This window comes from Canis lupus, chromosome 12 (genome assembly GCF_048164855.1).
Source record: "Canis lupus baileyi chromosome 12, mCanLup2.hap1, whole genome shotgun sequence".
NCBI classification, from domain to species: Eukaryota; Metazoa; Chordata; class Mammalia; order Carnivora; family Canidae; genus Canis; species Canis lupus.
In genome coordinates this window covers 27,654,034-27,666,274 of record NC_132849.1, presented here as the reverse complement: position 1 = coordinate 27,666,274, position 12,241 = coordinate 27,654,034, and the positions used below count along the sequence as shown (strand labels likewise).

Here is a 12,241-nt window from a genome sequence, read left to right as displayed (position 1 = left end):
TGTACCCCATTGTCTCTGTACCCTCATTCTCTTCCCTCTCTGCCTGAGCCCCAGCTGACCCCACCACGGGATCCTCCGCACTGCTGGTATCTCTCTGTCTCTGTCTCTATCTCTGTCTCTCTCTTTGTGCACACTTGCATGAAGGCTTCTTCCGTGTAGGCAGGATGTGGGGCTGCCCCTAGGCATGTCTCTCACGGTGCTCTTGCCCAGGTTTAGGCAGGAGCATCTGTCTTGCAACTACAGATAAGGAACTCTTCCTCTATTCCTCTACCCTCTGGGATGACATCCCTAACCTGGCTCCTACCAAGGGGTGTGTAGGGACAGGCCACTTCCTAAATTCCTGGATGGGCCAGGAGCCCATCCTTTGCTTTTTCCATAGGAAGGAAAATTTTCTAGGGATAAGGAAGGAATGTCTGCTGAATCTGGAAGCTTCAAGGGAGTGAGGCACAGAGCCATAAAACTCGGGGATGTGGCTCAGAGCTTAGGGAGCCCACTGGGAGGGTTGTTTGTGGGCTTATTTGTTTGGGCCTCTCTAAATAACCAGCAAAGCAGCAAAGTTAAACTGAGCAGGACATGCTATTTCTGAGCACCTGCAGGGGGCCAGGCCAGCAGCAGCTCTCAGACCCATCCTGCTTTATCACAAATCTATAGCATAGCTTTACTCCATCTTATTTCCTTTATTTTATAGATAAGGAACCAGGTGAAGTTTTTGACCAGAGTCACATAGCTCATCAGTTGTAGTTGGAGCTTGAGTCTAGTCTGTGAGCCTCTAGACATAGGGGGGCTACAGACATGCAAGGCTGCCACCTCCTCGCCCAGGGCAGGCCCTCCCCCAGTGTCCTGTGGCCTCCCTGCACCTCAAAGTAAAGCCGTGTGCCCCAGCAAGGGCGAGGGGCGGGCGGTGAAAAGCAAATGCACTCTCAAGAAGTACAGTCCAAGAGCCAACTGGTCTCCTTGCCCTCCCGCGCCGCCCCCCCCACCCCCTATCCCCCCACCCCCGAGATCAAGACAAAGTTGCATTGAATCCCAGGGTGAGGGGCGGTAGGGGGGGAGGGACTTAGGCCCCTTAATCCCCTAGTGATGAGTTTGTGTGTCCTATATATTCCCATCAGCCAGGCCCAGCCTAGCCCCTGCACTGTCCTCCACTCCAGTAGAGAGGGGGCGCCTCCCCCCTACCTCCTCCCTCTCCTCCAGCCTCAGCTCCTTCCCATTCCTTCCTGTCTTCTGGAGCTCAAAACATTTTGTTGGATTCCATAGAGCCATTCTGCTTCTCCAGGAGCTTATACTTCAACTTCCCAAGCCATCCAAGGGCCGCTTTATTTTGGAGGTTAACAAAACTCACCATGTAAGGCATGCAGCAGAACTTTCTTCCTCGTTTGTTCTGGTTAGAACACCTGAGATAAGCGGTTTCTTTTTTCTTTTTTTTTTTTTTAAAGATTTTATTTATTCATGAGAGAAACACACAGAGAGGCAGAGACATAGGCAGAGGGAGAAGCAGGCTCCCTGCAGGGAACCCGATGTGGGACTAGATCCTGGGACTCCAGGATCACGCCCTGGGCTCAAGGCAGACAGACGCTCAACTACTGAGCCACCCAGGGGTCCCAGATAAGTGGTTTCAAAAGAGATTTCACTCAACACCAGGGCTGAAAAAAAAGTAAATCAAGACAATTCTAGATATGGAGACCTGAGTTCTGGTCCCCAGGTCCTGGCCCACCTCTGACTAAGAAGGAAGGTTGCCTCCAGGAAACAGGCCCCTACTCCACCCTTGACCCTGCCCTCACCCAGGCAGGGCTGCCTTGATGGCCATAGGCAGTGAGCTTACCCCTCAGGCCATTCTACCCCTTCATTCAGGGAGGAGTGATTTAAAAAAGGAGAGAGAGAGGAGAAGGGGGAGAGAAAGAGAGGAAGAAAGGGAGCAGAGGAGGAGAGACACGTAAACTCTCAGTCACAGTAGCCCTTGCAGAGGCGGAGAGCACAAATCACGTGATTGAATGAGTCTTCCTCATGTCTCCTCCTCTCTACCAGCTGCTGCCTGGGAGCCGGGACCCATGTGAACATTTTGGCTGCTGGCCTGGCAGGACCCTACCTCTGGGAGAGCTCTGCCCCAAGGGTCCTGGGCTTCCTGGGAGGAAGGAAGATGTGATTGGTTCATAGGCAGACTGTCCTTGGGAGGTAGTTGCAAGGTCAAAATGATGCTAAATCTCCTCCAAGCCCCATCTCCCCAGTCCTTTGGTAAGGTTGTCAAGGAGGGGTTTTCAGGATCCTTCCCTTCCATGCACTCATCCATCCATCATCCATCCACCCATCCCTCCATCCTTCTCTTTTATCCATACCTTCTATCCATCATCCATCCATCCGTCCATCCATTTTCCTTCCCCTCCCTCCCTTCATTCCATCCATCCATCCACCCAGCCATCCTCTCATTTCCACAAACATTTTTGGAGTACCACTTCTGAGTCAAGCAGACACTGAACTGGACAGTGGGAAAACAGATGAATTCAAGAGACTCTCTGCTTCACAAGTAATTCATGCTTCATTCAATTCATGAAGGCCCAAGGGAATTGATTTATGGGTGGGGAGAGAGGGTGATACATAAGAGAGCCACAGACCTGCATGCAGACTCCAGCTCTGCCACATACTACTAGCTGAGCTACCTGGGTACATTTTTTACACTCTCTGAGCTTTAGATTCTATTAGGAAGGAGATGATAGCACTTGTCTCATTTGTGGGGTGGCTGTCAAGACAGATGAGCTCATGGCTGTGAAGCACCTAGCTGGATAACAGGTGCTTTGCGGGGGCTTGGTACATTTTTTTTCACCTCCTCTGTGGGGTTGGGTTGCCAGATAAAATACAGGATGCCCAGTTACATTTTAATTTCAGTTAAACAGTAAATTTTTAGTATAAGTATGTCCCAAATATTGGGCATCCACTATGTTTATTTGCCAAAGGTGGCAACTCTACTGTGAAGCCATGTGCTGCCCATTTGGAACTGCCAGCCTAGAACCAAGAACACCTGCCACCAAGCTCTGTAACCCCAGGGGTCCCATGGGTGGTCCTGAATTCTTGAGTCAAAAGTAACCTTTAGCTTTCTAATCTATCTATTTTCTTGGTGCTTCCATTCTGGGAAGGGAAGACAGGAGCCATGTGAGTGAAACACCAACAGTCACACCTCAGGATAAATGCTCTGAAACAGAGTGAGGGGTGGGGTGGAGTCAGGTCGATTTTAATCCATTCAGAGTCATGGACTAGCCAAACTGTATGCCTCTTCTGTCACCAAATGCCGTCTGCTTCTTCCTTCTATTCCTCGGTCCCTACCCCACCTCCCTCAGGTCCCAGAAATCTGCTCTCTCCTCTTTGGTCTCTGGAAAGCTGCTACAGCTTCTGTCCGCCCCCTCCCCTGCCCCCCCAGCCCGGAACCTGTTGATCTGGATTTGTTCTGGGAGGGCAAATCCAGTGATCATTTATGCCTAGCAGAGTCACGAGCATTTACCCATTTGGCTCCTTAATTCATATACATATTTATTTAAAAGTACATATTTGCAAAGAGAAACACGTGGGACTCCTGTCTCATAGCAATTGCAGAACTCCTTTCCACAAGGCTGCTGCCAACATTTCCCATTCCAGTTACTGGCGTTTGAACTTTTCCCACCAAGTGAGTTCACTGATGAGAGTAGGGGAGTTGATGTCATCCAGACAAAATGCTCTCATTCCCACAGGGACATGCTCCTGAGGCTGGCACATGTTCATGTACAACATGTGGACCGTGTAGAGGAATGAAGACCAGGGCAGGGGTGTTGGGAGGGGAGCCAGCTAAGCACAAATAGCCCAGGTCTTGGCAGGAAGGGAGGGTAAAGAAAGGTCGGCCTTGGGATCCATAAGCGAACTGTAAAGAAGGTGCTTCCCTCCACCTCTGTCCTCTGTCTCCTAAATGGAACTGCCTTCTCTGTGTTCTTTGTACCCTGTGGGCTTGCTTGCTTGCTTGCTTGAGAAGGCTGCAGTGGGGAGATCTCACCTCCTCTCTCACATTTGATCATTCTCCAGACAGGCCTGGGGAGGTAGATTGGATCTGGTGGGGTAGCCCAAATATAGACAGTGGGTTGTGAGACTCACTCGTCCTTCTCCCTTGGAAGTACCCAGAGAGGACTGAGAGTAGAAAACAGACCACACTGCTTGGGGGGAGGAAGGTTCTGGTATTGCCTGTTGGACCAGTGCAGGACTTAAGGAGCAAAGCATAGGAGTCCTCAGCCTATAACTGGGAAGAGGGGCGTGAGGTGGAGACAAAGAAATGAGAAGGACCAATGGCTGAGCAAGGAGACCCAGACGACAAGAGCCAAGGGTAAGACTGGTGCACATTGCTTTGATTCAGAGCATCGAATACAAGCTTAAAAATAAGGACTAGCCTCGCCTTCAAGGAAGGTATAGTCCACACAGTCACTGCTAGAACTTGGTAGCCCCGAAGGCTGGACACGAGCCTTTCCCAGGGAGACAGCCTCCAGATCTTGAGGCCCAAGCAATGACAGGTTCCTGCTCTGAGAGAGGAATGTAGGGGTTGGGACAGAGAGGGAAATATCCAGACAGGGGTTCTAAGGGACTTTTAGGAAGAGGCTCTCAGAAGGAGCAAGAAACTGAAATTCCTGGTGGTCCTGTGTCGTTTCTGTCAGATACTGTCCCAAAAGAGGGCATGGTGCCAAGCCATGTTTTCTAGGTGACTTTAAACGATAGGTTTGAACAGTAACTCCCCACCTGAGCCTGGGGGGGGCGGGGGGCGGGGTCCCATTTATCCAGTGTTTAATGGTGGGCCAATAGGTAGGCCCCAGGTGGTTACAAGTTGGGAGCAGGTGTGTGTCTCTTTATATCTTTGTTCCCCCAAATAGTTTAACACAGCACACAAGCACACACAAGATTTTAGGATGGAAACACATGAGTGCAGGATGTGGGCCAAAGGGAAACTCAGAAAAGTTCCAGTGCAGCCAGGGGTATGTTCAGTATCGGGCATCTACTCTAAAAGGGCTGTGCACTTAGCCCTGCACTTCCTGGGACTCTACCAAGCAGGAAATGGGTCCAGTTAGGAGTTGCAGAGTGTCTATGTGGTCAAAACAAGCCATTGTCCTGAAGAAGTAGGGCCGCCCAGAGAGTCTTGTAACTCGTCTCTATGCTGAGGATGGAGATGCATGCTTCTGGAAAAGATCCTTCAAGATTCTTCAGCTAGTGTGGCCGATGCACTGGGCAGGTCTGAGCAGATGTGGTGCAGCCACAAGTCTCCTGCTGCTCCCTCTCCTTCCCGTGTAGCTGGGTAGGCCGCAGGGGCTGTGGGTCCTCTCATTGGGGCCCCCAGTGAGTTTAGCTGAGCCAAGGATGAGGCCTCAAAGACAGGAGCCCTGGAAAGTAGAAATAAGGCAGCCTGTGCCTTCCTTTCCTGGGTGCCTGCTTCTCCCTCAGGGCTCCTCGCCTCCAGTCTGTGTCTGTTTGGCTCCCCCATACTTTGGTTTATGTGTGTTTTCAGCTTGCCACTGCTTTTATGCTGCTCTGAGGAATGTCCACCTTCTGTTCCTGCTACCAACCACTTCAGTTTCTCTGTTCTCCCTTCCAGATTCCCAAAAAAAAGATCAAGTGTGCCCCATTTGTCTTTCTCAGCTAAGCCACTCAGCCACCTTCTGCCAATAGATGGGTGTCTTTGGAGCAGGTGCCACCCTGGCGTGAGCAGTTGAGATTGTGAGATGGACAGCATTGATGGTATACCCCTCACCCCTGGCAGGGCTATGGAGGGCATGTGTTCCTTGACCGGTGCCAGGGATACAACAGGCACCCTGAAACCTGTCTGATACACAAGACGCATGTGTCCATGGACTGACAGCCCTTTGCTAACCTGCATTTGCTTTGGGCGTTTCCAGGGTAGGTGCAGACTCCCAGCTGCCACTTGGGCCAGCGCTCCCCATGCCCAATCCTCACAATGGGATTGTGAAGGCAAACACTTCTAGGGGCTTCGGAGCAGCTTGCACTCTGGATGATGGGGGACGACAGACTCTCTGAAAAACCCCAGCCCATGGAATTTCTCAACCTCTATTTGGGAGACAACCTACAGCCATGTCCAGAAGCACACCTGAAGGAAACGTGCAGCCTTCTCGACCCTCCCAAACCTGAACCTCTTCGGGAACAGACCTGGGCCTCGGAGCCTCCTGATTGCATGAGGCCAGATGCTCCTCCCAGTGGTGCCAGCATGGAGCCCCCGCACCTGGGGAGTGGCTCTTCCCAGGGCGGGGCCGGGCACAAAGCAGCACCCCCTGGGTCACCCAAGGATAGCCATCCCCTGGGGAGCCCAAGGCAGAGCCAGAGCACATCCACCCAGGTGATGTTCTGGGCAGGCATTCTGCAGGCCCAGATGTGTGTCCTGGACCTGGAGGAAGAGTTGGAGAAGACAGAGGGGCTCCGGGCTGAGCTGAGATGCTGCCTCCCTGCAGCCCCTGTGGAACTCCCCCCTCTCCCCTCCAGCCCTGCTGGCCCCCGCAGCTCAGGCCTCCATCCCAGCTCACCCTCGGTGGAGGCCCCAGGGGGAGACAGCAGTGACCCTGAAGGGGAGAACCAGAATGCTGTGTGGCCCAGGAAGGGAAGGACAGACTCCTCCCCAGAGTGGGGTGCTGAGGAGGAAAGTGTGTTCTTTGACAATCCCCTCTTTTTGGAGAGCCCTTGCTCGGACACGGGTGCTTCTGGAGCTCGCTTTTCCTGGGAGTTCTCAGACTCCTGCATGGATTTGAGATCTGAGCCCCAGGGTCCCCAGACCCTGGAGCCTCCCCCCTCAGGAGGAGGGGTGCTGTGGGAACTGGACAGTGAGCCAGATTTGGGGGATGGCACAGCTGATTCCAGTGGCCACACCACGCCTCCCTTCCCTGTGCCCACCTACAAACCTCACTCCTTCTCACAGACTGTGGTGGATGAGGCCACCAAGGGGACCCTGGAAGCACCAGGGTGCTGGACAGAGAGTGAGGTAAGCTGAGCCCTGGGGACCAAGCCAAGGCTGTGCATGGAAGGAAGGGCCTTTCTCTGTGGTCACCAGGCCCAGAACACCCTTTTTAGATGCTAGGGCCTTTTGGAATCCTAAAGTAATAGAGCAGAAAAGCAGGCCCAGTATGACCTTCAGAATTATAGGGCATTTTATAAATGCCGTGATGTCATCAGAACATGATGGCAATTAAGTCTTCAAATGTCTCCATCTCACCAGCTCCAGGGGGCTGAGTCTGGACACATTTAGAGAACAAACAGCTCCTCCAATTGCAGTATGTTCCAGACCATTCTTAGACACTACTCCTCCTACTTCCAAGACATTCCCAGCTATAACAGGATAGTGCTCAGCCTGCGAGATGACCTCTGCCCCAGGCTGGGAGATATCTGTTTTAAGAGTCTTGTCCTTTCTTTTCTAGAGATATTTCAGCATTTGGTTACTTTTAGTTCACAGTCTTTTATTCCCACCCCTCCGCCTCCTCCCCAGGGGCCATAGGTCAGGCTTGCATAACAATGGCAGAGGTTCTTGATATCAACTAGGACAAGTTCTGGGGACAAGTGACACGTGAGACGGTGGGGAGCACTGTTTTCCCAAGGAGCCCTCTGTTTAAGAGATAAGGACACTCAAGATGGAGAGCTGGGCTGTAACTTTCTAATCTCTCTGGTCCCAAAGAACAGTGCAGAAGAGCCGTGAACCAGAGCAGCTCTCTCACCTGACCCCAAGATCAGAGGAGCTGCTAGGTATTCTTGGAGGCCCCCCTGCCCCCACCTGAAGGCTGGGAGGTCCAGCATGGGGCATTGTGGCTCTGTCCTGTGCGAGTACATTCTTGGGACCTTGTTGCTGTAGGGCCCTTGGGGACCTCAGAGGGAAGCCTGGGAGCCTCATCCTCACAGCAAGTAGCATTTGCTCTCACCTCCGTGCCTGAGAGCTGTCATAATCCAGGCCGTCCTTGGGCTGGTACTGGAGACCACAGAGGGAGGAGGATGGAGGCAGAGAAGACCAAGAGTCAGTGAGCATGGACGAGGGGCTCCGGAATCCTTGTGGGATGCGTTTAAGGCCCTAAGAACTGTTTCCCTTGGGTCAAACCTCTTGCCTCTCCTTCTCTCTAAGACTTTGCTGGGAAGCAGTCTTAACTCCGCCCTATCTGCAACATCCTGTGTGGACAGAGCATTGACCTGGGACACAGGACAAGTGGAATCTGATCCCAGCTCTGCCACACATCGTGTGCCACCTTGGGCAAGTCACTTCTCTCTCGGCCCCCCCTTCCCCATCTGTATGAGGTAATGCCCCGGTGGTTCTTGGGCCAGCACCAGCGTTCCTAGGATGCGGGTCTTCTCTCACCCAGGATTCCTCTTCTGAACTGAGGCCGTGCTGTCAGAGTGGGAAGAGAGCAGAGAAGGAGGGGCCCTGTCACCCTCCTCAGTCACCCTCCCCCTCCTGCCCTCCCCTCTGAGTGTCTCCCAGGCTCATGGAGATCCCCTGCCTTTCTCAACAGGCCCTGCCCAGCCCGGAAGGCTGGCAGACAGAAGAGGGCCCTTCCTGGGCCCAGGTGCCTCTTCTCTCCCAGGACCGAGGTGAGATCTATTAGAGACTCTGGGAAATTGGGTGTGGGAGGCTTTGGATTTGGGTAGGGACAAAGATGGACCTTGGATCCATAGATATCATTAAGAAGTCCCATGGTATTGTGTTGAAGCCAGACCAAGGGTGAAATCCTGCTTCTCCCTCTGTGGCTTCATTCATACAATGGGTTTGAAAATGCTCATTGCATAGAGTTAATGAGGAAATGTCGAAAAGACCCAGCATTTCTGATGCCCAGGCCTCAGTGGTTTAGAAAGTCCTGAGCCCTGGGTTGCCTCAGACGGGAGTCCTGGGAACCCTCTGCCCACTCCCTGTGCCTGGGGGAGGTCCCTGTCTGAAGGAGGCACAGAACATGCGGCCCAGCTTCAGGGGAGGAGCCCCAGGGAGGGCGTGTGTGGAGTAGCTGCCCAGGCGGTTTTCCTGGCTCTGCCAGGCCCCCGGCCCTCAGCCTGCCTCTCGCCCCGTGTCAGCTTCCCTCCATGCTCTTCCTCAGGTGACAGTGATGCTGAGTGTATCCAGAAGTCTGCTCCATACACCTTGGCTCCGGGCCCCTGGGGGAGCACAGCCTCTTTGACAGAGCCTAGCAGTCCCGAGTCTGAGGGCAGAGGCCCTGGCCCCAGGCCCAGCCCTGTGTCCTCCCAAGAAGGCAGCCCACAGCACCAGGACCACCACTTGGGCAGCAGTTTCCCCGGGTGCATACTAGATGCTTCATGCCCTTCACTCTTGGAGCCAGATGGCACAGAACCAAGTTTTCTGGAGAGAGAAGAGGCAGGAGAGGCCCCACACCCTGGGGAAGAAGTAAGGAGTGAAGGTCCAGCCAGGACTGCAGAGGCTGGAGCCTTCCAGCCTGGCACTTGCTTGACTTCTACAGAAGGGTAAGTGTTAGCCTAACCGGTCGTCTGACTTCTAATTGTGGATGCATTTAAGAATACCCTGGTCTGGATGGAGCATGAGAAATGCACACTGGGATTTAACATACTAATATCTATTAAGCCAGGATTGTATGACTGGGTGCCAGCAGTTATGAGCAATACTGGAGGATTTGAAAGCATGAGAAACCAAAAAGCAGACAATTACACATGTGGGGCAGAATTGGTGTGTGCCGAGGCAATGTCCCAAGAGCCTGGATACCGGGGGGTGGGGGTGGGAGGGTGGTTCAGAGGACCTGACCAGGCCTATGTGTCCAGAGAAATGGCAGTCGTGCTAGGCAGGGCTGGGGAGTGGGAAGATCAGAGTTTGTGATGTGTGAATTACACACTGCTTTGAACTTGAGCAGGTGTCTGGGAGAAACTCATCCATGAGCCTAGGCCCAGGGTGCTGGCTCAGATCTCAGGAGAAGTCAGAACACCAAGGGGAAATTTGACTGGAACCAGGGAGTGGATCTCAGAGCCCATAATGGGATCAAATAACCATAGAACTGTGGCCCGAGGCAGGAATAGGACAACTGGGAAGCCAGTCTCGATGTCTGCCTGCCCCAGGAGGCTGCCTGAGGTCTGTCGGTGCCCAGGGCCTCCACCCAGGAGAGGGGTTTTGTTCTCTGGCTGCCCGGGTAGGGGACATACTGAAGAGGCCAGGAGGAACCAGTGATGATGGTTCAGATTGTACTAACTGGAAGGTCGGCCTCACCCCTATCTCAGTGTCACTGGGTGATGGGGACAGAATCTCAGGCAGTGCCAAAACCAGAGCATCTTCCCCATGCATCTGGAAAACCATACTGCCTCTGGAGGTGTTCGGAGGCTTGGTAATCTGAGGGGATTACCAAGGGGAGTCTTTCAGGATCTGAGAAGAGAGGGCTCGTCATACCAACATTAGTGTCAATTCAACTCAAAATAAAAGTAAGTAAATCCACCTAAAATGAGAACCATATTTTCTTTTTTTAAGATTTTATTTATTTATTTGAGAGAGAGAGAGAGCACACAAGCAGGGCGAGGGACAAAGGGAGAAAGAGACTTCCTGATGAGCAGGGGGCCTGAGACGGGGTTCAATCCCATGACCCCAAGATCACGACCTGAGCCAAAACCAAGAGTTGGACACTCAACCAACCGAGCTGCCCAGGTGCCCCTCAGTTAATTTTTAAATTTTTAAATTTTTTTTAGATTTTATTTATTTATTCATGAGACACAGAGAGAGAGAGAGAGGGAAAGACATAGGCAGAAGGAGAAGCAGGCTCCATGCAGGGAGCCCAATGTGGGACTTGATCCCAGGACTTCAGGATCACACCCTGAGCCAAAGGCAGATGCTTAACCCTGAGCCACCCAGGCATCCCAATTAATTTATTTTAATAACAGCTTTTTTGAGAAGTAATTCACCCATTTAAGTACACAACACCACAACAAAATGACAGTTTATGTTTGCATCATTTTTTCCTCCAGAGTAACTCCCCATCTAGATATTATTTTAGTTATCACACCAATCGGCCAGGTCATTTCTGTAAAAGCATTTTAGGGCTTGCTCAGCTATCAGAGTTCTCTTCAGATGAGACGAGTTGTCCTTATTTTTCTCTTCAGTTGTCCACTGGACTCACTGCTCCAGTTCCTTGTTTGTCAGTGGCTCTTCCTGTGATTCCTAGACTCTTCTGGCCTCACTAACACAGACTTCATGAAGCCCCATGTTTTGGGCAGGGGGCAAGATGGGTGATGTTGCTTCTCCGAAGGTCTCCGTTATGCCAGCCCCGCCTTGCTGGGTGTACGGGAGCCTCAGAACTCAGGGAGAAATGAACAGTGAAGACATGGCCCGGTTGGGGGCAGAGATGGACACTTGTGTTAAGGAGAGAGGGCAGTCGAGTGCAGCCCCATTTGATAAGTGGTCAGTTTACCAGTGAACATTTTCATGTTCTCATGGTGTTGCTTATCTGTACAGCTCCCTAACTGTGGTTACTAGGATTCAGAATATTCAGATTAATGATGATACCCCCGCCCCCGATTGTAATGTTGCAGGGGAAACGGAAAAGTCGGGTGGAGACTGGCTTGGTGACTTCCAAGGCTCTGAGTGTCAGACCCTGAGCACCCCCCGAGTCTGTCAGGGTGGCCTGGTCCTCTGTATGTTCATGATAATAACAACAGGTCACCATGTGGGCTCCTGAGGAGAGGGCTTGCTTACCACAAGGCTGCGGGTATGAGAAGGGAGAGGTCAGAAGCCACCTCTTTGACTCCCTCCCAGCTGTCACCATGCCTGAAGCCAGGCTTCTTGTTCATCCCTCACCCTTGCACCTTCCTTGGCTCCAGCTCTAGGAGTGAAGCCTGAGGCTGGGGCTTAGAGGGGGGAAAGGGGGCAGGGAGGCATCACAAGCACAGCAGGACAAGTGAGGGAGACAAATGGCTGGTGGGGCTCAGGGAGACAAATGCCATCCCTCCTGGGGATGGATTAGATACCACTGGCATCTTCAAAGGACTGCACGTGACAGCTAATGTGACCTGGGCTCAAAATGTCCTTGTGGTTTAGCTGAGAAAGTGCTGGGGCCTAAGCTTGGTTCCCACGCTTGCTGGCCTGGCAGGTATGCCACCTCTCTGGATCCTCCTGTGCTCAGGCCAGGCCAGGCCCCAGTTTCCCCAGGAAGGCACTGGTCCAGCTGCTGCCTCCACTACTCAAGGCCTGGGAGCTCCAGCTCCCCTGCTGAACTCTGAGCGTGGACTCTGGGCACCCCTCCCATGGCTAACCTATAGGGAC

The 12,241-nt window shown here is 52.7% G+C and overlaps 1 protein-coding gene across 5 annotated transcripts in view; it reads left to right on the top strand.

Moving 5' to 3' along the window:
* Positions 1 to 12,241, top strand: part of PSD4 (pleckstrin and Sec7 domain containing 4) — a 35,123-nt gene that overhangs the window by 13,274 nt on the left and 9,608 nt on the right. For 3 of the 5 annotated variants that reach the window (XR_012004383.1, XM_072770179.1, XM_072770180.1), the window contains exons 2-5: positions 5,892 to 6,982; positions 8,108 to 8,233; positions 8,493 to 8,571; positions 9,069 to 9,450. Coding sequence is in view for 4 of the 5 variants with exons in the window: in XM_072770179.1 (XP_072626280.1) it covers positions 6,005 to 6,982; positions 8,108 to 8,233; positions 8,493 to 8,571; positions 9,069 to 9,450 (1,565 nt within the window). In the remaining variant the exon portion in view is untranslated. The remainder of the gene's footprint in view (positions 1 to 5,891; positions 6,983 to 8,107; positions 8,234 to 8,492; positions 8,572 to 9,068; positions 9,451 to 12,241) is intronic. The other 2 variants (XM_072770181.1, XM_072770182.1) reach the window with 2 other exon arrangements.